Source organism: Anser cygnoides, chromosome Z (genome assembly GCF_040182565.1).
Source record: "Anser cygnoides isolate HZ-2024a breed goose chromosome Z, Taihu_goose_T2T_genome, whole genome shotgun sequence".
Lineage (NCBI taxonomy): Eukaryota > Metazoa > Chordata > Aves > Anseriformes > Anatidae > Anser > Anser cygnoides.
In genome coordinates this window covers 31,074,950-31,101,300 of record NC_089912.1, presented here as the reverse complement: position 1 = coordinate 31,101,300, position 26,351 = coordinate 31,074,950, and the positions used below count along the sequence as shown (strand labels likewise).

General features: G+C 51.9%; 3 protein-coding genes across 4 annotated transcripts in view; 1 reads left to right on the top strand and 2 right to left on the bottom strand.

Annotated features, from left to right (window-relative positions):
• LOC106040412 (neuronal acetylcholine receptor subunit alpha-7-like) overlaps positions 1-717 on the bottom strand; it is a 59,192-nt gene extending 58,475 nt beyond the window's left edge. The window contains exons 1-2 of one of the 2 annotated variants that reach the window (XM_048071329.2): positions 582-717; positions 380-483 (exon numbers count right to left, since the gene is read on the bottom strand). In XM_048071329.2, coding sequence (XP_047927286.1) covers positions 380-458 — 79 coding nt within the window. In that variant the 5' untranslated portion in view covers positions 459-483; positions 582-717. Of the gene's footprint in view, positions 1-379 lie in introns of both variants that reach the window. The other variant, XM_013188243.3, reaches the window with a different exon arrangement.
• Positions 718-3,277: 2,560 nt separating this feature from the next.
• LOC136789023 (E3 ubiquitin-protein ligase Topors-like) lies at positions 3,278-5,660 on the bottom strand. The gene is made up of 2 exons (XM_066988282.1): positions 4,585-5,660; positions 3,278-4,459 (listed from the first exon to the last, which is right to left on the bottom strand). The coding sequence occupies exons 1-2, from the start codon at positions 4,839-4,841 to the stop codon at positions 3,358-3,360; spliced, it is 1,359 nt and encodes a 452-aa protein (XP_066844383.1). The 5' UTR covers positions 4,842-5,660; the 3' UTR covers positions 3,278-3,357.
• A 12,734-nt stretch (positions 5,661-18,394) lies between these two features.
• On the top strand, positions 18,395-20,689 carry LOC136788948 (E3 ubiquitin-protein ligase Topors-like). The gene is made up of 2 exons (XM_066988071.1): positions 18,395-19,392; positions 19,518-20,689. Exons 1-2 carry the CDS (start codon positions 19,136-19,138, stop codon positions 20,617-20,619), a joined length of 1,359 nt encoding a protein of 452 aa, XP_066844172.1. The 5' UTR covers positions 18,395-19,135; the 3' UTR covers positions 20,620-20,689.
• Positions 20,690-26,351: the final 5,662 nt, after the last annotated feature.

Sequence of the window (26,351 nt, the reverse complement as noted above, 5' to 3'; positions counted from 1 at the left end):
TAACTTCTCATTCCCAAAATAAACAGTGATAGAATAAAATTATAAAGGAGAGAAAGAATATTTTCCTCTCCAAATGCAATCATTTCTATTCATTTCTGAAAGTGAAAATGGCTCAGCTTTCATTAAAAAAGCATACCTTTTCCCTTCTTAAGAAAAGGTGCACAGTAGTGTAAGATACACAGACTTAATCAAACTTATTACAAAACTTTTCTTAACTTCAGTACTGCATTCTGATGAAGTTTAAACTACATGCAGATACAAGTCCTGAAAAAGAGCTGGGGTGAGTGTGACTGGCGTTTATGAAAGAAATAAAAAGAAAAAAAAATAAAGGGGGGGGGGGGGGGCGGGGGGCGGAATGGACAACCAAAGATGAACTTACCTTTAAAGAAAGACAGGAAGAAGGATGCCCAGAGGCATAGTCCAGAGTAAAAAAATCCCAAGCACTTTTCTGTGAGCATTGTCGAAACTGGCTGGCTATCGCTCCTGAGCAGAAGGTGAAATAGGATCAAGTCTTGGCAAGAGCCTGTAATGACTGATGTATTTGGCAATTACAGTAATAAGGCACCAAACCAGCTTCCTACCAGGAGAGAGAAGAGTATTTGCCTGTGTGCTTCTCCGGTCCCCAGGAGCCAAATCAGCTCAGTGCTGGGTCAGTAAATCCAAACACAAAGGAGCTGGCTACTTTGCTTGGGACTCACATTCCCAGGCACTCTGAGCCTTTCCTTGATCAGAAGCAAATGCCAGCAATCCCCGCACACAGCTGTGTGTGTGTTGCAAGGAGGGGGAGCAGTGCTGCCTGGGAGATGCTTTCCATATCCCCAGATTGTACCTAACTCGAGACAGCACGTCTGCAGCACTTCCAGTGCTTGCACTCGAGTGCCTCTAGAGCTGCTTCCCAGAAAAATGAGTTTGTGTCCCTCTCTGCTCTCTCTCAGCTACCAGTGTGACTTGCAGCATGCACCTGTGGCATGGTGTCCCTGCAATCCACCTGCCCTTTCTCACAGGAGAAATGGTCCAGGTGCAGAAGCTGGGGATAGTGACCCTGGACTGTCTCATGCCCTCTTCAATTTTCCCCTTTCCTATGAGCACATCCACCGAAGGCAGGCAGCTGCCCTCAGTGCCCCTTCCCCAGCTGCCCACTGCTTCTGGCTCTGCACTGGGGAGTTTTGCACACATTGTGGCTCCCCTGGGACAGTTCCTCTATTTCTCCACTTCACTTGGTCAGGACAGAGAAGCATCTTGTAGTTCTTGGGCAATTTTGCCAGCCTGTGGTCTGCGCTAGATTTCAGCAGTCACTGCCTTCATCCTGGCTTGCTTGGGGGTAGGAAGGTTGTCTTGCACTTTTCTGCCCATTTTAACCAATACCACCTGGACATTGTGGCTGAGATTGAGATTTGTGCCCCCTGTCCTCAATTCTACTCTGGGGCGACGAGTCTCTCCTGAATGCACACCCAGTCCCTGCTTGTCTCTGCCCACCTCTGAATTGTATTAGGTTTGGGATGCAGATGGAAAGGAAGAGGGTTACATCTTCCATGCTTTGTGTTGCCTAGACGAAAAGAGCAGTTGCACCCGCATATGTAGCTGTCTGTTAGCACTCTGTCCCCTTTTCTTCTGTCCAGCAGACCTCCTAAGAAAATCCCACACTGACACCTCAAAGCAATACAGCTCTTTCATATCCTAGAGTAAGGCATGGCAGGGATATGCAGATGTAGAGATTTCCATTGGGCACATTTGGACTACCCATAAAGACAGATAACAGGAGCCTCCAGGGCCTGCCTTAATTAAAGACCTCACCTATTCACTAAGCTCTCTGCTGGTACTGAATGACTTACACAAAACACAGCCTACCCCTTAGTGCTACACCTGTAACTAGGATGGGATTTGTCAGAGAGTAAAAGGATCAAAGAATTGATCCTTTTGAATTGAGGTTGGAAGGGATCTCTGGAGGTCATCAGGTAAAAAATCCCTGCCCAATCAGGACCACCCAGACCATGTTGCTGAGTATCATATCCAGATGAGTTTTGAAGGAGGGAGACTCCACAGCCTCTCTGGGCAACCTGTGCAAGTGCTGGGTCACTGGCACAGTAAAGAAGTTCATAGAATCATCGAGTCTGGAAAAAGACCTTGAAGATCACCAAGTTCTTGCTGACATGCAAGAGGAACCTCTTGAGTTCCTGTTTTCGCCCATTGCATACTGCCCTGGCACTGGGCACCACTAAAAAGAACCTGGCTCCACCCATTCTGCACATTACTTTCAGGTATTTACTGATGTTGATCAGATCCCCCCGAGTTTTGTTTTCTGCAGGCTGAACAGTCCCAGCTCTCTCAGCCTTTCCTCAGAGGAGGGGTGCTCCAGGCTCTTCATCACCTAAGTGGCCCTATGTTGACAACACCCAGTGTGACCATATCTCACACTGGGGAGTCCAGTACTGGACACAGTACTTAAGTGTGGAGTGCTGGGCAGAGGGGAAGGATAGCCTCCCTTAACCTGTTGGCAATGCTTTGCTTAATGCAACCCAGGACACGATTAGCATTCCCTGTAGCAAGGGCTGATTTGTGGCTCATATTCGATGTGGGGTCCACTAGTACTCCAGGAAGTTCTTTGCAAAGCTATTCTCTGGCTGGGCAACCCCAGCAACTGCTGGTGCCTGGGGCTGTTCCTCACCAGGTGCAGAGATCTGCCTTTCCCCCTGTTGACCTGCTCGGGGTTCCTGTGTGGGCAGGGCACAGCCCTGGCTTCCTGCAGCCAGCAGCAGCACCAGGCCATGACTCTGCACACCGGGGATCTGGGCGCCACCATGGCCAGGCCGTGCCCAGCAGGGCAGGCTGGCAGGAGGGCAGAGCCCCGAGGCGCAGGGGCACAGGGGGCGCTGAGCAGGAGGCCAGGCCTGGGGCGATGGGCATGGGCACGGGCTGGCCCCAGTCACCCCTTGGCTGCAAACCTCTCTCTGGGAGCAGCTGAAGAGCTGCAGGCCTGCAGCTGAGCAGCACAGCACGCGCTTTCAGGGGGAGCAAAGCAGTGGTGCCGGGCACCTGGGGAGGGAAGCACCAAGACGAACAGCTCAGCCCTCCTGGCAAAGGGCGGCATCGCCGTGCCCCAATGCCACCAGACCTCATAGCGGGCATGCGAGGACGCGGTGGGCACAGCAGCAGGAAGAGGGGGAGACGGTGGCAGGGGTGGGGATGGCAACTCCAAATAAATTGTTAGCTACACTGAGACTTTTTATATTTATAAAATGGCTTTATTTTCTACGTTGTACAGATTTATTTCCTGAGGGCCTTCCGGTGCTCCTAGGTGCCGGCATGTGCCCCGTCTGCTGGCGGGGCCCTGTTTTTGCCAGCTCCTGGGGCACTGTCCTAGTGTTGCCGGCGGGGTGGCCTCTTCTTGGCTGGCGGTGCAGAGGCCTGGGAGGTGGGGGCCCTCCTCTTCGGGGCTTGCCGGGGCCCCCTTTGTGGACGGTCCCTGCTCTGCTGTGCTGTGGAGGGCCCCGCCGCAGCCTCCGGTGGCTCCTCCTGGGGCTCTTCTTGGTTCCTGGGGACAGGAACCGGGCTGGATGGGGGGTGGCCGGGACCCCCTTGAAGGGCAGCAGTGGAGGTGCCTGGGAGGTCCTCCGCGTTGGTTCCACTGGGGCTGCTGGAGGGCTCTGGGCTGTGGGCAGGAGTCCCTGCTGGGGAGGCTGCAGGGCCTGGGGCTGCTGCGGGGTTGCCCTCCTGTTCCCCAGCAGCACGGGAGCTCCCCAGGCCCAGCAGGCGGTGGGCCTCCCTGCTGCATCGCTGCACGGTGATGTCGATGAGACGCTGCACAAAGCTGCGTGCGTGGCTTTGCAGGGAGGTGCGTATGAGCAGGGTCAGGGCCGCCTGGTCGAGGCCAAGGAAGCACAGGCTGGAGATGACCAAGTTCAGCGCTGCGGTGGCTTCCCTGCCATCAGCCCCCAAGAGTCGTCCCAGCTCCTGGCACAGCCAGGGCAGCAGGAGCTGCAGCATCTCTGGGTGCAGGCGGAAGAGGGAGGCCCAGATGTAGGGGTGGAGGCCGCCCACAGGAGCTGTAGGCACTGGTCCTGCAGCCTGTGGTCGGGAGGCTGCTGGGCGACGGAGTCGGCGTGTGGCTGGGCGGCCGGGAACTCTCTCTGCGTGCTGGGCGATGAGCAGTGCCTCTGCAGGTGGTGGGATGACGAGCTCCTCGAAGCTGTCATCGGCCCGCACCGAGTGCACGATGGAGCTGACTCTCCTCTTGCAGAGGGGGCACTCGGGCTTGTTGTCCACCCACTGCTGGATGCATCGGAAGCAAAACTGGTGGAGACATGGCATCACATAGCTGGCGTTGTCCCAGGTGTCAAGGCAAATGGGGCAGCGACTGTCCAGCGCCATGGCCATGCTCTCCAGCTGCGGCAGTGGGCTGGGTGGAGCAGGGGATGAGGGGCTGCTCCTCCTCACTGGCGCTGCAGCAGCAGGTGTCACCCTGCAAAAGGCAGAGAAGAGGCCATGGTCATCGGCTGATGTGGGGGCTGCTGGAAGAGCTGTGCAGCTCCCTCAGGGAGGAAACCCTTCCAGCTGCCCAGGGGGAGGTGTCCCTGCAGTGCTCACCTCTGCTGCTGCGAGCGCTCCTCTTGGGTCTCCCGACGGCGCAAATGAAGCAGGGCCGCGGGAGAAGCTCTGATGGCTCTGGGAAGGGCACTGAGAACTGCTGCAGCAACTCCCAGAGCACGACACCAGCACCAAGGCCAACCTTGCTCCTCACTCCAGACCTCACGTAAACGCTCAGCCGGAGTGCGGGCTCTAGCCAGTGGGGTGGGCCTCTGCGCCTGCGTATAAGCAGTGAGGGCCATGCAGTCACAATCCATTGCACACAGACATCACAGTCCATCGCTTGGAGACGCCACCAGCCACCCGTAGGACATATCATAATGGACCATCCTCACCCCGACAGCTCTCTGGCCCCAGATTCTGAGGACTCCTGTAATGTTCGTGTCCACTCCATGCCCCCCAGCTTTTGTCTTGTCCTTGGCATCGGTGTTCCCCACCAGTCAGGGGGGCCTTGGCTGTGCCTTCCCGGGGCCCAATCCAGGTCACCTTGGCTCCGGCATACATCTTCAAGCACATACAGCAAGAGTGTCCATTCGATAAAAGCTCGGGCCTGCCTTTGAGGCTGCAGCGCACAGTCCCTCCAGTCCTCCTCACGCTCCAGCACTGATGGCCAGCCCTCGTGTCTCCCCTGCTTCCTCCCCCGCTGGCTGGAAGTCAGCCCTCTGCTTGCTCCCAGGGATTTTCTCCGGTCTGTCTTTTCTTACTGGGGAGAGCAGGGGGGATGCTGCCCTCTGCTCAGCACCCATCACGCCTCATCCAGGCACTGCATCCTTTGTAGGGTCACGGGTAGGAAACACACGGGGAAGCTGGAGGGGCCCTGTGGGGAAGCTCTGTGCAGCCAGGGCTGGTTCAGCATGACTCAGAAGAGGTTTAGGGGCACCTAACAGCACGCTCTGGTGCCTTTGGGGAAGGGACCAAGGAAACGGGGCCCGGCTCTTCACAGCAGTGCCTGGTGAGAGAGCGGGGGGCAGTAGCATCAGGTGAAACTGGACAGGTTCAGGCTGGATATAAGGGAAACAAAATCACAAGGATCATTAAGCATTGGAGGGAGTGGCTGTCCAGCAAGGCTGTGGGGCCCCGGGGCTCAGAGGATTTCAAGACCTGAGTGAGCACGACCCCGAGCCTCCAGGTCTAACTTCAGTGCCGACCACGTGCCGAGCCAGTGGGGTGGAGTAGAGACCTCCTCAAGCCTCTTGCAGTGGGAGCGGTTCTGGGCTCTGGTGATTGCTAGGAAACATAAAAGGTAACAGCTGTGTGTGGAAGCCTCTGGAAGGACTGGCAGAGAAAGCCCCATGAGGAAGGCAGGTATTGGTGGCACCCACACTAGAGCTTCATTGAGATCACAGCACACCTGTGTGCAGCTTCTCAGGACGCCCAATCAGGGAAATAAAAGCACAGACGAACACAAAGGCAGACAAGAGTGTGACTAAAGGAAGGGGCAACTGAGGCCTGTTGCTGACTAGAAGCTACATGCTGGAGCAACTGGTGACCCAGCCAAGGAGATGGAAAAACTGCCAGTGAAGCAGAAATGTTGTGTGATGACCACAACCACTGGCAGATTGTCAAGTGTACAAAAGGCACATCTGTCAAGCAGCTCAGACTTGCACCTAAGATCCAGGAGATCTGAAGAGACCTCCAAAGCTTAGGCCTCTTGGCCCTACGTGATTCTGTCCAGAGCAGGAGGAAATACACTTTGTGCTGCTTGCAAATATGGCACCGGTGCCATTTAACATCTTTGTCGGTGCCATGAACAGTGGGATTGAGTGCACCCTCAGCAAGTTTGCTGATGCCAACAAGCTGTGTGGGAAGGGATGACAAGCTGGAGGGAAGGGATGCCATCCAGAAGTACCTGGATAGGGGTGAGAGGTAGGCCTGTGTGAACATCATGGGTTTCAACAAGGCCAAGTGCAAGGACTTGAATATGAGCTGGGTCAATGCAAGGATAAAGAGAGCTTGGGCAGAGAATGGATTGCGAGCAGCCCTGAGGAGAAGGACCTGAGGGTGTTGGTTGGCAAGAAGCTGAACATGAGCCAACACTGGGTGCTTGCAGCCCAGAAAGCCAACCGTATCCTGGCTGCATCAAAAGCAGTGTGGCCAGCAGGGCTGGGGAGGTGATTGTCCCCCTCTGTTCTGCTCTCGTGAGACCCGACCTGGAGCGCTGCGTTCAGCTCTGAGGCCCCCAACACAAGAAGGAAATGGATGTATTAGAATGAATCCAGAGGAGGCCACAGAGTTGATGAAGGGTCTGGAGCACCCTTCCTACGGAGACAGGCTGAGGGAGTTGGGGATGTTCAGCCTGGAGAAGAGAAGGCTCCAGGCAGACTTCATAACAGAGGGTAGATCTACAATAGATGTAAGGAAGACATTTTTTACTCTGTGGGCAGTGAGGCACTTGGACGAGTTGCCCAAAGAAGCTCTGGATGCCCCGTCTCTGGAAGTGTTCAAGGCCAGGTTGTATGGGTCTTTGAGCAACCTGGTCTGGTGGGAGGTGTCCCTGATCATGGCGAGACAAAGGAGGGGAATTAGATGATCTTTAATATCCCTTCCAACCCAAGATTCTACGATTCTATGAAGGTGATCTAAACGATTAAAGAATAAATTAGTTATTGGATTGTGTGGCCCTTTTCCATAAGAGTGTTACAGGCAGATTGGTATTCAGGGGTTAGTTGATGTTGCCTTTCTAAAAGAATACATTGTGCTGCAGTGAGTCTAAAAGAAGAGAGTGGCCTCCAGATGTTTGTATCATAGAATGTCTGAGGTGGAAGGGACCCACAAGGATCATTGAGTGCAACTCCTAGTCCCCAAAGGACTACCCCAAAAAAAGATAAAATAAAATCAGACTGTGTCTGAGAACACTGTCCTAACACTTCTTGAACTCTGTCAGGCTCTGTGCCGTGACCACTGTCCTGGGTTAACAGCTTGCTGTCGATCAAAACCCTCAGATCCCTTTCTTTGGGGCTGCTCTCTAGCATCTTGTCCCCCAGACTGTATGTATAGCCAGAGTTGCCCCTTCCCAAGTGCAGAATCTGGCACTTACTCTTGTTAAACTTCATATTGTTGGTGATAGCCAACAACAACATTTGTCAAGATCTCTCTGCAAGGCCTCCCCATCCTCAGTGGAGTCAACAGCTCCACCCAACTTGGTATTGTCTCTGATCTCTCCCCCATGTGAGCTCAAAAGCAACACTTGGCTTGCTCTTAGGGATTTTGTGCTACCCACAAGGCAAAGACACATGGCTGCTTCCTGACCCAAGCTTTGGGTCTCCATTTGCTGAAAGGGGTTGCACCCAGATACCACCATGGAGACACCACAGGACACCGTCACTTTTCCTGGCAGCTTTTTGTGTTCAGTTCCTGCTGACCCTTGGGCTGGGATGGACGTAGTGCTTGGGTCCCAGCTCAGATGTGAGCTGAGTGGGGCCCAGCATCCCCTAGTCAGTGTCTGCAGGGTGATGGGGTCACACAGTGCTGCTCAGCCCCAGGGTCTCTGCCTGCCCTGAGCAATCGGAGCAGCACTTGGGAAGAAGGTGGCGCCTTTTCCCTGTCCAGCTTGTTTGGTCTGGGAGACCATGGCAGTGCCTTTTTGGGACAGGAAGGAGGATGCACTCTATTGCCCAATTCCTCCAACAGTGTTTGTCAGCCCACAGAAATACAGACCACAGGATGACCAGTGCCCATGCTTCAGGTTCCCTGGACAGCAGCACCAGCTTCACCTCCTCACCTTCCATGGCTGGTGGCCAGACCTCTCCTCTTCCAGGCTTCCCCAGGGGCTTTCAGAGCCTGCACATGCTCCATTGCTGCTGCTGCTCTGCAGCACAGCTCCAAAGCAGTCTCTCCATCCAGGACTGTTGGTAGCACTGAGAGGTTTCATGTCTTTCATGCGCGCTGGGCACACCTGGCCAGGACCTGGCCTTGGTTCAGAAACCTAAGAGGGACACTCCTGTCCCTGCAAAACCCTCAGAGACCCATAGCCTGCTCTCTACCAAGTGTTCTGTGGGACCCAACAGGACATTGTGGGGAATGTGGCCAGCCTGTGTTTCAGTTCATGCCCATTGCCCCTTGTTCTGTCACTGAGCATCACTGAAAAGAGTCTGGCTGCATTATCTTTGCACCATCCCCTCAGGCATTTATTGCCATCGATAAGATGCCCCTGGAGCCTCCTCTTCTCCAGGCTGAACAGTCCCAACTCCCTCAGCCTCTCCTCACAATAGATGTGCTCCAGTCCCTTGACCATCTTGATGGCCCCACATTGGACTCTTTCCAGTACGTGTAGGTCTCTCTTGTACTGCGCACCCCAGAACTGGACACAGAATTCCAGGTATGGCTCCAGCAGTGCTGAGGAGAGGGGAAGGATCACCTCCTTCAACCTGCTGGCAACATGCTTACTAGTGCAGCCCAGAATACCATTAGTCTTCACTAGAGCAAGGTCACATTGCTGGTTCATGTACAACTTCTTATCCAGCAGGATATCTGCATCCTTTTCCGCAAAGACATCTTTCAGCTTGGTGGCCCTGGCAAATACTAGTTCATGTGTTTTTTTCTCCATGATGTAGGACTTTGCACTGCCCTGAGAAATAGTTTTGAAAAGAGGTCATTCTTCACAACACAACAGTTACGTGGGCACTCTGAGCAAAGCATTGGATTTGTTGACCTTCAGAGGTCCCTACCAGCCAGCAGGATGCTGTGACTTTATGGCCTGGGCGATGTATGCATCCTGCTCTCATTCTGTCAGTGCCTGTACATCTTTGTGCAGCCTGCACTAACCACAGAGTTATATCATTGACTGTCATCAGCATGCTCTTCAGGTCATGCAATTTCTCCATAAAGTCAGACTTCAGCTCTTTATTTACAAAAATTCCTCTCACTGTTATTGTCTAATGCTCTGGGGCTTGCCAAATGTCAGAGTGAAGAACAGGCTGTCTGATCACACCTGTCCACTAGTGAGGCCCAAAGCTAGCCAGCCCAGCCTTTCCTGAGCCTGCAAGTAAGTGTGCAAACAGAGACATCTGTAGCAGGAAAATATCCTGAGAACAACACACCCAGGCAAGAGGTCTTCTGAAGGTGGGGCTAAGGATTGTGTTCAAAACACATTCAGGCCGTCACAGTGATATTTCTGGCAGCAACTTTTGACACTACAATATCAAAGGAAAAGTGTGACTGTGTCCTCCCTGGAAAAAGCTCTCATGCAGCCAGGGATGAGAAATGAAGAGAAAGAGAAAGGACAGTGAAGAGCTTGAGGATGTAAATAGCTTCCTTGTATTTGAAAGGATGCTTTCTCTCCATGGACAGTTGTCTTTGCGTTTCCCAAGAGGAAAAATGGAGCAATGTCTGATGGTACAGTCATAGCTACACTCTTAACTCTTCCTTTGATGGAGTTAGCAATCAGCAAAAGATCTCAGTCTGTAAATCCAGGCCATTTTCATGCATGGATAGAGCTAACATGTGGGATTATCTCCTATATCTAGAAAGTTGTTGAGCATCTGTAGAAAGCCCTGGGCAGGATGTCTGGTCCTTGGCAGTGCTTGTCTAACAGCCCGGCAATAATGCTGGGTCAGTATGAAAGAGGTTGCATTTTTGGCAGTGGCATTGTAAAGAGTCTTGCGGAACAAGAACCAAAGCTGTTGTTTAACTAAAGGAGAGGAAATTCTGAAGATGTAATGTTCTTCTTTCTCAGCACAGTTGGTGCTGAGATCCTCTTCTTCTGAGCAGCCTCACAGATAAGGCAGATATTGCCTCCACCACATTTTAGAGAATCCAAAGTATATTTGATTTAGGTTGATTTGAGTTCATCATCTGAGCTGTTCTTAAAATCTGAGCCTTTGAGATGTCCCCACTGGTGAACCCTAATGCAACTGGCACCATGTATGACCTGGCAAGACCCAGGCTAAAGCCAGAATTTTGCAGGGGATAGGACAGCTCCTGCCAGGCCTCAGGAATCAGAACAGCTGCTTTTTGGTCATTCCAGTCACTTTTGTAATGCCACAGATAAGGCTGAAGCTAAAGGTCATATGTGGGGATGGATGAGCCGGTAATTCCATAATGCTGATTGGTGTAGGAAAGACCTTTCACAGGAGGAAACTTGATGCAGAGAATTACAAAAAACTGCAACCTTCACATTTTAATATGGACAGAAAATTGAGGGGACAAACAATTGATAGTTCAAAGATAATGAACTGTGCTCTGAAAAGGAGATAAAATAGATTAAACAAAATAATATGGTATGTTCCTAATAATAACCTTCAACATTTGCTGAGAAATTCTTCTGAAATGAATCAAAGCACACATTCCCAGAGCAGAGTACACTTTTCCCAGACAGAGAAGACAAAACTCAGACATTTTTTACAGACTCAAAACTGTACTAAAATAAAAAATAAATAAATAATAATAATAATTTAATAATAATTTAAAAAAGGGGGGGGGAGGGGGGAATGAGAGAGCACATTTTGTTCTAAGGCACGGATTAAACTGGCAATCCAGTTAGGGAACTAAAATAGGGTAAAGAAAAGGTAAATAAAATTTTGTAGTGTTGTGAACAAGGAGTCTACAAATGCATCGTATCAAGTAATGCAATGCAGTCTGCAAAAAAGTTGCTGCTGCTATTAGGAGATAAACTTCAAATCAAAGAAGTCTAACAGGTTACAACTGGTAAAGAAAGAACATGAAGTGTGAGTCTTGTAGACTTTTAGTGCTACAAGTGGGGAAGCTGATGGCATGCACTTTGAGGAGTGTGTGGGGAGGAAACATGTCAGTACTGGAGAAGGTGCCTTTGAGGTTTAGATGCTCTGCAAGAGGAACAGAGAGGTGTGAGGATGCATATGCGTATATTTTTGCAAAATGGCATGGAAAATAGCACCTGATTAGAAAGGGGTGTAATTTGAACAGTGTGTGTGTGAATAGGATATACAAAACTGTGCTGAGAGGCCCCAGAGTGACTGTGCTAAAGAGGCAGGTGACCATTAGCTGGATTAAACAGTAACTGAGGATTCACAAAAACACTTTTGACACAAACAAGGCATCAGCTTGAAAATAAGTAGGAAAGAAGCATGAACCTTTGTGATGGCAGGGAAGGAAAGCAGTAAATAGAGAAGCAGTCATGTCATTTGGCAGTGCCAGAAGTGGAACCTCTGGGATTGCACCCTCTACCCTGATGAAACAGCCTCCCCATCAATGCCACAAACAGCTCGCCCTGAAGCTCGCGGGGCTGCCAGAAGGGGTGTGACATGTGGAGCCAGCCCTGGGGGTACTCCCACCTGCATGGGCAGGCACACACTGTGGAGAGCAGCCTGGGAGCACCTAAAGCTCGAATACTGACACTTGCTCTCTGTGCAGACCTGTGGGGAGAAATGGCTAACTGCATGTCCCTTGAACATCTCTGGGTTTAGAGAAGGAGGAGGACAGAAGAGGTGTCATTGTGGTGCCAGGAGTGTTCAGCTGCACACCGCAGCACAGGAGTTAGTGGGGAGGAGAGGAAAGAGGCTTTCTGCCTCATCCTTACCTAACACCCCTTACACCTTACCTTAGGTAACACCCCTGCCTTCTTGGTCCTGTTCATAGGAGAAGCTATGGTTGTGGGGAGACTGGCTGAAACATACATAGTTGCTTTTTATTTATGTATTTATTTATGTATGTATTTATTTGTTTATTTATTCAAATTGATTAGCAGCAGAATTCTTCTGAGGAGGAAGACAGAGTAGTTGTAGGATGAAGACAAAGGGCTGCTTACATTGGCAGTGCTGCTGAGACACAGGTTTGGCAAAGTACACCCTGCAGTCTTTCAGGTAATAATGAAAGCATCCTTGAATGCTTGCCTGAGGACAAGCATCTTTGTAAAAGAGAGGAAAATATATAGGCAGGCCCTGACAGCAAGACAAGGGCAGATGTAGATGTGCTCTGTTCCTTTTTCACCTCAAGGGTGCACAGTCAGGGTAGATCTTGATCCTTTCTCAGGTTGTCCATCTGGACACACACATCATTGCTGTTTCTTCTCTGGCTGCACTTATTTAGACACTTTAAAATGACTTGAGATTCCTACTGTGCAGGAGGAAATATATATATATATATATACTTTTATATATATAAGAAACCAGAATAGCTGGGTAGACACTTTAGTTCTAGCTGTTCCAGTTCATCACATCACTCCACTGCTCTCGTCCCCATCTCTGTTCTGACACAAACTTCTGCCCTACCTGAAGACATGTAAGATTTCCTCAAAGGTCCTGTGTTTTCTTAATCCACATACATGTTTGTCCCTCTTAGCCCAGAGACACCAGGGTCCCGGCAATGGATATTCTTACATTTGAATGTGTCATTGTCCCTGTTTCAGACAACTACTAGTGACTGCAGGAGACTCTGATGCATCAGGTCTTCTAACAAGATGCTACGTTAGAGGTATGAGATTTTGGAGTTGGCACAAGTGGCTCTTCATGTGCAGCAAAGCCAACATGCTGTACTGGGTTTATGTGGCAATTGACAGCATGGGGAGCTAAAGAGGTGGCCTCTGTGACAAGAGACGTGTCTGCCCCTGTGTTGGACAAGAGCCAGTTCCACCCAGCTCCAAAATGGACCTGCCACTGGCCAAAGTCAAGTGCATCAGTGACACTGGTGGCACCTCTGTGACCATAGAATCACAGAATCATTAATGTTTGAAAAGAACTCCAAGATCATCTGGTCCAACCATCGTCCTACCACCACCATCACCCACTAAATCGTGTCCCTTATATTAACTATGTGATAACATAGTTAAGAAAGGGAAAAGAACACGGCACAGCTTCTGTGATAGAGGAGTGAGAAAAATACGAGCGAAACAACCTTGCAGACACCAAGGTCAGTGAAGAAGGAGGGCAGGAAGCACTCCAAGCATCAGAGCAAAGATTCGCCTGTAGCCGGTGGAGAAGACCATGGCTGAGCAGGTTATCCCCTTGTGAGCCATGGAGGACTGTCTTTGAGCAGATCTCCCCCTTGTGGGCCACGGAGGACTCTCTTTGAGCAGATCACGCTGCAGCCCACGAAGAACCCCTCACTGGTGCAGGTGGATGTGGTCTGAAGAAAGCCGCAGCCCACGGAGAGCCCTGCCAGGAGCAGGCTTGTGGCAGGAACTGTGGCCTGTGGGGTCCCACACTGGAGCAGTCTGTTCCTGAAGGACTGTACTCCATGGAGAGGGCCCACACGGGAGCAGCCACAGGGCTGAGCTGAGCAGATGGTGTACTGCTACTGCTCCATGTGAGACCCCAGGCCTGTGCGTGTCTTCAGCCTAGGAAAACCACCCCCTCTTTCCCCACATATGAGGTGCTTTAAATGAGACTGTGTAGCAATACAATCTCAGAGAAAGAAGAAACCACAGCATTTCACCACCCGCTGCTGCTCAGAGCCGTGACTTCTGTGGTGCACTGGCAACTGTGCACCCATGGGTGCCGGTGCCCACGGCAGGGCCAGCCGTGCCAGCAGCGAGTAGGCCGTGAGTGCCGCCGCTGCTCAGGCCCTGAGTGCTACCACTGCTCGCAGGCAGGACTCTCCGCTGCCGGGCTGTGCTTCCCGAAACTCATTTAGCATTCAGGATGAGCAGGCTGCCCCAGAGGGGGGACCCGTTCTGTAAAGGGGATATGCCTGGCATTCTGCACTGAAGAGTGTTGTACATTGCATACATTGAAGAATTATATATACGTTTTGTATATTTCTGTAAGTTTTCTTTGCCCTAAGCACAGCTTTGTACAGCAATAGACACTCAGTGGGATCTTCACTAGCCCAGCACCTGGCTGTGTGTTTGCTCCAAGCATGCTGAGACCACGCCACTGGGCCGGCTGTCAGTGCAGAGTCTGTGTGAAGGAGGGACAAAAGATTGCAGGGAATTACATCCAAGATTACTAGTAAACTCCCCCTAGAAAAGGAAGACCTTGCCACAAGGATATTCATAATGTCTATTTTTAAAACTAAATGCAATGTGTTGATAAGCAGCTTTATCTAGTTTTATCCAGTAGGCCAATTGCAATATTAGCAGTTTGGTAAACCATGCAGAATGCTGTCATAAAAAGGAAAAAAATGAAAATAAAAATGGTGAAGGCAATACCCATTGACACTAAAGTCACTGCTGATCCTCTCACATTCCATGTAAAGCAAACACAAGAAGCCACATCAGTAAAACTGGGTGTCACTAATTGCTTATTAGCTCAGCCTTAGGTATTTTACCCATTGTAGATTCACGGTCTACTTCCTCTGGAGATTTTTCCTGTAAACACAATGAGGATTATTGTTTGTTTGTTATTATTGTATAGTATTATTAATATTAATTATTATTAATTATAAATATTAATATTATTGTAATTAAATAATTGTATTATTTGTTGTAAAACACCCTATGATCAGAAACTTCAGAAACTTCTTCCTCTTCCTCCACTGAGTCTAGTTCAGAGACATCCTGTCATTTCCCCTTTACTCTGCAAGACATTTTAGAGTGTCCCACTTCTTGGTTCTAAGAAGCTATACCAATCTGGATCATCTGTGAACTGCAAGGTGGAAGACAAATAAAAATGAAGGGCTGATGGAGCCACTGAAAGGCAGTTTTCCATACAAACGTTCTCAGAAGTCTTAATTAGAAAATTGTAATTTGACTGATTCCTGTGGTTTACTTGCCTCCTTTGAAGAATAATCACTTGCTTTGACAGACCCTATTTAGTTTAAGTCACTACTTTCACGTACATCCAGCACCAGCTGAACTCAAAATGCCTATAAATTGCGAGAGTCATGAGAGAAGAGGGCATTCGCTCTGCCTGCAGGCAAATGTACCAGATGGGCAGCCTTGATTTTTCATAAGACTATTTAAAACCAAGTTTCAGCATGTCACGGACTCTCCAGTTACACAATAGTGCCACAGCAGGAGTAACCATGCACTCTGGACAATGCTCTTGTATGGTTGTTTACAGCAACCCCTCAAAAGGGGAAAAAAACAGCATGTGTAGGGGTCAAATCCAGAGAGAGTTGAAATCCAAATTCCATTTCCATCAGACTGCTGAGTAACGAGACAGTTTTTTGAACCATGACATAAAAAAAAAAAAAGTCTGAATGCTGAATGGATCACAGTGCATTTTTCCCTGCGTTAGCAACTGGAGGGAAGGCATTCCTTTGCAATGCAACATACTGAGCAATCCCAATTCTGCTCATGCAGGTGGAAGAAAAAGAATTTTTGCTACTCAAAGAGAGGCAACCAGCACTGTTGGTCTAGCTGGGACTCCAGAAGCATATTTGGATTCTAACTACTACTTTGGACAAAGCCAAATTTCCTTTCTCACAACTTCGTAACTAACTTTTGAGTTGCTGAATGGGGTGAATGGTGCAAATGTGCAGCACATCACCTCCCAAAGAGGCTGCGAGGTGTTTCCTGATGGTGTCATGAATCTGTGGCTTATTTTAGCACTTGAAGCTGAGCAATAAGTTGGCCAAAAGCTATGCTATCAGGTAATCTTAGATGATTGATTTCACCTGTTTTCATCATGGGCTTCCTCGTCTATTCCTTTTTCAGTGACTCCATATCTCAGGACAGAAAACCATGCGTTTAACAAGCAGCCTTAGACAATACAGATTTTGGGGACAACCACTGTGGAATGAGAGGTCTTCCTTGTGCATAAAGATACCAACCTGGTCCTTGAGTGCTGATCACTTGGAGATGTAAACTAACACATGCCTGGTCACAAACACAACCCTTCAAAGCCCCCGCCTAAGCCAAGCCAAAATTCACAGAATCATGGTTACAGGCCAGGGCACATGTTCTCCCCGGGGTAACTCTAATCTCTCATGCTGCTCCACGAGAAGATGCTAACTGGGCTGTCACCCCTCCCCAGGGCTGGTCCCTAATTCTGATTCCTCTGCTCTCTCATGGTAACAGTGCTCAACTCACATGGCTTACAAACAACTAGAATCAAAGTCATTTACCGTTTTATTAATTACCTGCAATTACCTGCCAATCAACTTGTACTTCTTGACCCCTAAGAGGTCTTATGCTGTGGCTGGAGGGGGCAAGCAGGCAGGCCCTGCATTAACTCAGGTCCCTGGGGGCTCCCAGAGCTTGGAGGAAAAGCAGAAGCAGAAAAGGCAGCTCCCTCTGGCTCGAAGAGGACAGCCCCAGCATCATCCTGACCCTGGGCTAGGTACCCTCAAGCCTCAACAAGACATAAAAACACAGCTGTGGAGCATCACATCCCTTCCACATTTAGAGCCACCACATATGACATCTTCACCCTGTGATCCAGGCACAGCTGCCTGAAAATCCTGAAAATGAGAGTGTGGGGGTATCACCTGCTTGTGGGCTCTGAGGGGGCAGGAAAGACCCTCTGTGTGTTAGAGGAGCTGCAAATACAGGCTCCTGGTCTCTGGGGTGGGCAGGGAGGAGATGAGCCCCCGGGACTGCATGGGGAGGTGGGCAGCAAAGACAGGCAGCTTGATGAGGGTTGGGAGGGTGCAGGGTGCTGCTGGGCACACACAGCGGCAGCCAGGATCCTGGGGCTTTATGGTCCAGCTACTTTCTGTGCTCCTCATCTCCTCAATTTACAAAATTAGCCTAAAAGTGAATCCCTGGGAATATCTGGATTGCTTTTCTGCTCCATCATTTAACAATACTCAAACTTGGAACCATTTAAAGACTTAGTGGATGAGATTCCCTGGACCACTGCCTTAGGGACAAAGGAGCTGAACAGAGCTGGCAACTCTTCAGGGTGCTTTTCTTAGAGCACTAGAGCTCTCCCTCCCCCTGTGTAAGAAAGCAAGAAGGGAGGGCAGAAAAACAGGATGGCTGAAGAGTACAGGGATGCTGTTTGGATGTGCAGGGATGGGATCAGGAAGCCAAGGCACAGATGGAACTAAGCCTGGCAAGGGATGCAAAGAATAACAAGGAGGGATTCCACAGGTACATTGCTCAAAAAAGAAAGGCCAAGGAGAGCATACCTCCTCTGATGGATGAGGAGGGAGAAATGGTAATGACAGGCATGGAGAAGGCTGAGGTACTCAGCAACCACTCTGCCTCAGCCTTCACTGACGGTCATTTCCCACATCTCTCCAGTCCCTGACCCTCTAGGCGAGGGCTGGGGGAGCAAAGTCCCTCCCACTGTAAGCAAAGAGCAGGTTGGAGACCCCCTGATGAAACTGGACAGGTACAGGTCTGGGTGCCACGCATCCCAGGGTCCTGAGGGAACTGGCTGGTGGAGCTGCCAAGACTCTCTCCATTGTATTTGGAAAGTCCTGGCAGTCAGGTGAAGTCCCTGGTGACTGGAAAAAGGGAAACACCACTGTCATTTTTAAAAAGGGTAGAAAGGAGGACCTGGGGAACTACAGACTGGTGAGCCTCACCTCTGTGCCTGGCAAGATCATGGAACAGATCCTCCTGGAAGCAATGTCAAGGCACATGCAGGACACGGAGGTGATCTAAGACAGCCAGCATGGCTTCACAAAGGACAATATAAATTATAATTTTCATATAAAAAGCATGGAGAGGGACTATTTACTTGTGTACATAATTATAGGACAAGGGTTATTGGTTTTAAATTGAAAGAGGGGAGATTTAGATTAGATGTTAGGAGGAAATTCTCCACTCAGAGGGTGGTGAGACACTGGAACAGATTGCCAAGAGAGGTTGTGGATGCCCCATCCCTGGAGGTGTTCAAGGACAGGCTGGATGGGACTCTGGCAAATGTGATCTAGTGGGTGGCATTCCTGCCTATGTCAGGGGGGTTAGAACAAGATGAACTTTAAGGTCCCTTCCAACCGAAGCCGTTCTATGATTCCATGGTTAATGATCCTTGTGATTTTGTTTCCCTTACATTCAGCCCGAACCTGTCCAGCTTCATCTGATGCCACTGCCCCCGCTCTCTCACCAGGCACTGCTGTGAAGAGCCAGGCCCCGTTTCCTTGGTCCCTTCCCCAAAGGCACCAGAGCGTGCTGTTAGGTGCCCCTAAACCTCTTCTGAGTCATGCTGAACCAGCCCTGGCTGCACAGAGCTTCCCCACAGGGCCCCTCCAGCTTCCCCGTGTGTTTCCTACCCGTGACCCTACAAAGGATGCAGTGCCTGGATGAGGCGTGATGGGTGCTGAGCAGAGGGCAGCATCCCCCCTGCTCTCCCCAGTAAGAAAAGACAGACCGGAGAAAATCCCTGGGAGCAAGCAGAGGGCTGACTTCCAGCCAGCGGGGGAGGAAGCAGGGGAGACACGAGGGCTGGCCATCAGTGCTGGAGCGTGAGGAGGACTGGAGGGACTGTGCGCTGCAGCCTCAAAGGCAGGCCCGAGCTTTTATCGAATGGACACTCTTGCTGTATGTGCTTGAAGATGTATGCCGAAGCCAAGGTGACCTGGATGGGGCCCTGGGAAGGCACAGCCAAGGCCCCCCTGACTGGTGGGGAACACCGATGCCAAGGACAAGACAAAAGCTGGGGGGCATGGAGTGGACCCGAACATTACAGGAGTCCTCAGAATCTGGGGCCAGAGAGCTGCCAGGGTGAGGATGGTCCATTATGATATGTCCTACGGGTGGCTGGTGGCGTCTCCAAGCGATGGGCTGTGATGTCTGTGTGCAATGGATTGTGACTGCATGGCCCTCACTGCTTATACACAGGCGCAGAGGCCCACCCCGCTGGCTAGTGCCCGCACTCCGGCTGAGTGTTTACGTGAGGTCTGGAGTGAGGAGCAAGGTTGGCCTTGGTGCTGGTGTCGTGCTCTGGGAGTTGCTGCAGCAGTTCTCAGTGCCCTTCCCAGAGCCATCAGAGCTTCTCCCGCGGCCCTGCTTCATTTGCGCCGTCGGGAGACCCAAGAGGAGCGCTCGCAGCAGCAGAGGTGAGCACTGCAGGGACACCTCCCCCTGGGCAGCTGGAAGGGTTTCCTCCCTGAGGGAGCTGCACAGCTCTTCCAGCAGCCCCCACATCAGCCGATGACCATGGCCTCTTCTCTGCCTTTTGCAGGGTGACACCTGCTGCTGCAGCGCCAGTGAGGAGGAGCAGCCCCTCATCCCCTGCTCCACCCAGCCCACTGCCGCAGCTGGAGAGCATGGCCATGGCGCTGGACAGTCGCTGCCCCATTTGCCTTGACACCTGGGACAACGCCAGCTATGTGATGCCATGTCTCCACCAGTTTTGCTTCCGATGCATCCAGCAGTGGGTGGACAACAAGCCCGAGTGCCCCCTCTGCAAGAGGAGAGTCAGCTCCATCGTGCACTCGGTGCGGGCCGATGACAGCTTCGAGGAGCTCGTCATCCCACCACCTGCAGAGGCACTGCTCATCGCCCAGCACGCAGAGAGAGTTCCCGGCCGCCCAGCCACACGCCGACTCCGTCGCCCAGCAGCCTCCCGACCACAGGCTGCAGGACCAGTGCCTACAGCTCCTGTGGGCGGCCTCCACCCCTACATCTGGGCCTCCCTCTTCCGCCTGCACCCAGAGATGCTGCAGCTCCTGCTGCCCTGGCTGTGCCAGGAGCTGGGACGACTCTTGGGGGCTGATGGCAGGGAAGCCACCGCAGCGCTGAACTTGGTCATCTCCAGCCTGTGCTTCCTTGGCCTCGACCAGGCGGCCCTGACCCTGCTCATACGCACCTCCCTGCAAAGCCACGCACGCAGCTTTGTGCAGCGTCTCATCGACATCACCGTGCAGCGATGCAGCAGGGAGGCCCACCGCCTGCTGGGCCTGGGGAGCTCCCGTGCTGCTGGGGAACAGGAGGGCAACCCCGCAGCAGCCCCAGGCCCTGCAGCCTCCCCAGCAGGGACTCCTGCCCACAGCCCAGAGCCCTCCAGCAGCCCCAGTGGAACCAACGCGGAGGACCTCCCAGGCACCTCCACTGCTGCCCTTCAAGGGGGTCCCGGCCACCCCCCATCCAGCCCGGTTCCTGTCCCCAGGAACCAAGAAGAGCCCCAGGAGGAGCCACCGGAGGCTGCGGCGGGGCCCTCCACAGCACAGCAGAGCAGGGACCGTCCACAAAGGGGGCCCCGGCGAGCCCCGAAGAGGAGGGCCCCCACCTCCCAGGCCTCTGCACCGCCAGCCAAGAAGAGGCCACCCCGCCGGCAACACTAGGACAGTGCCCCAGGAGCTGGCAAAAACAGGGCCCCGCCAGCAGACGGGGCACATGCCGGCACCTAGGAGCACCGGAAGGCCCTCAGGAAATAAATCTGTACAACGTAGAAAATAAAGCCATTTTATAAATATAAAAAGTCTCAGTGTAGCTAACAATTTATTTGGAGTTGCCATCCCCACCCCTGCCACCGTCTCCCCCTCTTCCTGCTGCTGTGCCCACCGCGTCCTCGCATGCCCGCTATGAGGTCTGGTGGCATTGGGGCACGGCGATGCCGCCCTTTGCCAGGAGGGCTGAGCTGTTCGTCTTGGTGCTTCCCTCCCCAGGTGCCCGGCACCACTGCTTTGCTCCCCCTGAAAGCGCGTGCTGTGCTGCTCAGCTGCAGGCCTGCAGCTCTTCAGCTGCTCCCAGAGAGAGGTTTGCAGCCAAGGGGTGCCCAGGTTCAACAAGTCCACATGCAAGGTGCTGCACCTGGGTCGGAGCAATCCCAGACATGAGGACAGGCCGGGAGAAGAGCTCAGTGAGAGCAGCCCAGCAGAGAAGGACTTGGGGGTTCTGGTGGATGAGAAGCTCAACATGAGCCAGCAGTGTGTGCTTGCAGCCCAGAAGGCCAACTGCGTCCTGGGCTGCATCAACAGAGGGGTGGCCAGCAGGGGAGGAAGGCGATTGTCCACCTCTGCTCTGCCCTTGTGAGGCCCCACTTGGAGTGCTGCGTCCAGGTCTGGGGCCCCTAGCACAAGAAGTACATGGACCTGTTAGAGTGTGTCCAGATGAGATTCATGAAGATGATCAAAGGGCTGGAGCACCTCTCCTGTGAAGAAAGGCTGAGGGAGGTGGGGATGTTCAGCCTGGAGAAGCCTCAGGGGTGACCTAATTGCAGCTTTTCAGTTCTTAAAGGGGGCTTGTAAAAAAGATTGAGAGCAACTTTATGCTCTGGCAGACAAAGACTGAACAAAGGGAGTTGGACTTGATGTTCCTTGTGGGTCCCTTCTATGATTCTAAGGGGGAATAGTTTTAAACTAAAATAAGGAAGATTTAGATTAGATGTTAGAAAGAAATTCTTTGCTCAGAAGGTGGTGAGGCACTGGCACAGGTTGCCCAGAGAAGCTGTGGATGCTCCATCTCTGGAGGTGTTCAAGGCCAGGTTGGATGGGGCCTTGAGCTGGTCTGGTGGGAGGTGTCCCTGCCCATGACAGGGGGGTTGGAACTGGATGGTCTTTAAGATCCCCTCTAACCCAAAGCAGTTCTGTGGTCCCATGATTCTATGAATATCAGGTGGCAGAAGTGAGAGTGTCTTGTTACCAAATACACACCCTGGAGCTAGAAACCTTACTGAAAATCACGGTTTCAGAACCTGGTCCTGGGATGCAATGGTAGACAGGTATGTATGGGGGATTTTTGTATCATGTGCATGGGGAGAGGCAATCTGGTGACCAGGCCTGGTGCCATCAAGTCAAGCTGTGGGCAGTGATGACCACCTGCAGCACAGGGATCCTGGCAGGCCAGGCACCCAGGGACTAAGGATAAACCAAAACCCAGCTTTCTCTTTTAAAACCCAGGCAAGGTACTGGTGCTACAAAGTGCAAGTGTCTTATTTCACTTCTTAGACAGAGTCTGGTTCCTTGCTGGGCTCATTCCTCACACGGGCTTGGTCATCAGAGCAGGGCCTGGGTAAGGGGTTCCCTGCTCACAGGCTGCTAACAAGGAAAGAAATAAAGGGAGGGAGCTTGTCCTGCATTGCTACTCCTCCCTCTTGTTTCTTCTACTTTCTTCTGTGCTGCCACTGAAAAAGTCTGAGAGATAATAATGCCAAACTCTTAAGGCTGAGGTCCTGTGAGAAGCATGCACAATGCCCTGAAGCTCAGCACCTGAGGCTGGGTGTCATACAGGACTCTTGGCCACTCACACTTAACAGCTTAGCAAGCAGAAAGGGCTGGATCCCACATACACAGTGGGTAGTTATTTCTGAACACTGGAATTTGCAGCTGAAAAAAACAGAACCACTGCTTCCAGAAAAGCAAATGAAGGAAGCACTCCTTCATTTTGTAGTCATTCTCACAGTAGACAGTGGAGTAGATTATTTTCTGCTTTTGGTGAGAATACCATATACAATTCTGCTTGATTTTCACCAAATTGAGATGAGACAACCTTTTCCCTTGAAAAGCAGCTCCTTCTTATATCCACATTGGATGTGGTTTCTTCTTACTTCTGTCAGGTGCTATTTGTCTGTCTGTTTGTTTGTTTGTCCACCCACACAGAAGTTGATTTTGCCCAGAGCAGGCCTGCAGTTCTATAACTAATCCGTAGTGAGATGTTTCTAGCCCTTGTTTTCAGGGCCAGCCTGCACCCTATTGCTGGCTTGGCCATCTCTTCACTGTACTGTCTGCCCTCACTTCTTGGGCTTCTGCTTTCCTGAGGTCTGTACTGTCCTTTGCTCTTGGTATCAGCTTTGTGGTAGTGTCCTAAATATGTTCTCTACACTGAATAACGAGTTTTTACAGCCATCTGTATGCACCTGTATGCTATCTGCTATGGTTGTGCCCTACCAGGATAAGCAAAACAGCAGAGCCACAGCCACCTGATCCGCAGCAAAAGCACCAAGAAAAGTGAAAGCACAGCTCCAGGCAGGCCAAGGAAAAGCTGAGGCAGCGGAAGGCTGGCCAGCCACACCTCAGTCACCCTGCAGACTCAGTACAAAGGCTGTCATCTGCTACTAGCCCGGGTCAGGGTGCTGCTACGCCACAGGGTATGGAGACAAGGAGAGGAGAAACAGCAAGACTTGGGTCTGCGGAGGAGCAGCAGCACAAGCCTCTCTGCGCGTGAGCACCGTAAAGTGCATGCGCACTGCCTCCCTGCCCTCAGGTTAACTCATGCCAAGCGCAAGCGCACTGACCCTCCCTCAGCGCTCACCCCAAGCAGCGCCAGGTGCAGGTGCAATGCCCCTCACCCTGCAGCGCCAGGCGCAGGCCGCAGCGCAGGCCCCGTGCCAGTGCCAGTGCCCCCCTTGCTTTGGGGGCCTCAACACTCCCAACCCCCACTTCAGGGCACCTGAAAGGTTCCCTGACACTCTGCGGCTTCCCCCCCCTCATCCCTTCCCTGCGTAAATGCCCCCAAACACCTCAGCCTCTGTCCCAGGGGCCAAAAATACCCTAAAACTTGCTGCAAGGCCCCATTTATACCCTCCCCCCCACACACACACACAGTGGAAGTATCCCCAGTGTTTCCCAATCCTGCCCAGGGACCCAGACATCTCCCAGACCTTGCCATGGGGGCCAAAAACACTGCCCCAAAGCTTTCAACAAACTTTAAATATCCTCAAACTCTGTGCCATACTTACTGGTTCAGAGAGACCCCGTACCCTGAACAGTTTTCCTCAAAGAGCCCCAAATCCGTCCCAGCCCCCCACACACACCTCACTTCAGGACCCCTAGAGACCTCCCCAAAATCCTACCACAGGGCCCTGAACCCTGCCACAAAAGCTCCCGGAAACAAGGAAAGCCACACACCCTGTCCTAATGCTCCTGAAGACCCCAAACCTGCTTTATGCCCAAAACACAAAAAGTGTGCCCCAGGAACCCAGATAGTTTCAACCAACCCCTCTATGCAGATGCCCACAGCCACCTAAGGACCTCAAACCCTGACCAAAATTCCCCCGAGATCCTCAGAACTGCACTAGGTCACCCAAACACCTGATTCAGGTCCCTGAAAGATGTTTCCCAGCCCCTAATCATATTCTGACATCCCTCCAAAACCCTCAAATCATGCCAAAATGCTTCATTAAAACCTGTCAGAAAACTGCTAGGTTCCTGAAACACCCTTATAACCTGCTTCAGACCTCAAAGACCTCAAAGTCATCAGTCCTTATACCTTGCTCAACTGCCACCAAGGAGCTCCAAACCCTGCCCCAGAGGTCCCCGAACACCCAGTGATCTGTCCCAAGGGACCCCACTGCCAAACACTGCCCCCTTGGTGCCCAAACACTGGCAAAAATGAGAGACACCAAACATCCCCACACCTGTCCAAAAGCTCCAAATAAGCAAACCCTCCCAGCCCCCCCAAACCATCCATCCCCAGGTGTGCAAAGGTCCCAAACCATGTACAGGTACCTCCAGAGATGCCCAAACCTGCCCTTGGTTGCTGAATGACATCTGCCCACCCCAAAGGCCCCAAAACACTCCTGAAACTCAACCTCAATCAGCTCCAAACTTGCTTCAGGACTTCCAAACACCTCCTAGTTCTACCTCAGGGTCCCTAAAGAACAACAAAATCTCTTCAAAACTCTCACCAGTCGCTTAACTACCTCGGGACCCTCCAACGCCTTTCTCTGATCCTGTCCAAACCCTGTCTGGCCTGGGTTTCCTGCTCTCCTGGGCCACTCACACCAACCCTGACATCCCACACCTATGTCTCCGCACAGATGCACCACAGGAAGGGGCTCACAGCGATGGTGTGCTACCAGCCCATGGATTTGCCTCAGAGGACCAGGCCCCATGGCCCTCAGTGAAGAGGAACTAGTTGGGCACAGTCTTCATAGTCAAGAGGAGCAGCCCCCATGGCACTGAGCTCTGTGGAGCAGCCTGAGATTGGAAGTCCTGCAGCACTTGAGGGACAGGCATCAGGGGAGTGTCTAATGGTATGAAACCCAGAACCACACTCATGTTGTGGAAGGGTGGTGGAACAGCTCCCCATGTGGCACAATGTCCCCCATCCCCACCACATTGGAAAATCAGTGTGCTTTCTTGGTGCAAAGGAAGGCACCAACTCAGAAGAGGCAGAAAGTGTTGCTGCCCCTTGGTTGGGGCAGGTAAGGGCCAAGGTGATGAAGAGTGCACGGCAGGGCAGGGAAGGGGAGGAGAATCACTGGTCATGGAAGAGCTCCCTGTTCAAACAGAGGGGGCACTGCTTTGGCCACAGGAGCCATCAGCACAGAGGCAGCACAAGGGAGCCCCAGAAAGCCTGGGGACAATCAGCAGAGGAGCAGCTTTTGCCTGCCTCCCCTTCTCCTTAGGTGGTGGGACCAGTCAGGCATCCAGGGTCCCCCGGAGAGCTTCAGGACACCGGCCTGCAAGTGGCATGCAGCCCCACGCCCCCATGAGGCCACCCACTGCCTCCAGGAGAGGAGGCTGTTTTGGGGACCTGCCCAGCTGTGGGTGGACGGGCCACCTCCTCCCTGGGTGCCACCAGGAGGCTGAGGTACTTTGGCTCATGGCCTGCCTGTCTCGTGAGGTGCAGCCCACTTAAGCAGCTCCGAGTTCGCTTGGCTCGTCAGTGCTGCCACCAGGCACTGCCCCTCAGCTAGCCCTCCTCTGCCCCTCCATGTCTCTCAGTTGCACACCTCATGCTCCAGGGAAAACAGCCCTGAAGGTGTCCCTCCCTAACATCCCACTAATTTCCTGCACGGCCCTTCACAACTTGTTTGGTGAGAGGAAAGTAGGCTGAGGTGAGGCCATACGACAGGCTCAGTGGCACCTCTTGCACCTTCTTCCCCTCCATGTTTCCTCAGTGCCAGAGAAAACCTTCACGGAGGCCATCTGATTTCCCATTCTCTGTGGAGCACGATGTGCAGCCACCTCCAAACAGAAGAGGCACAGAGATCTGTGAAAGAAGGAGCCAGTCAGTGAACCCAAACCAAATGTTACACCTGAGTATGTGCATATTCATCTGTCAGTTGGGGAACTTAATATCTTTTCCTTCATAACACATTTCTTGTTTGTGACTAATTTCTATGCAATAT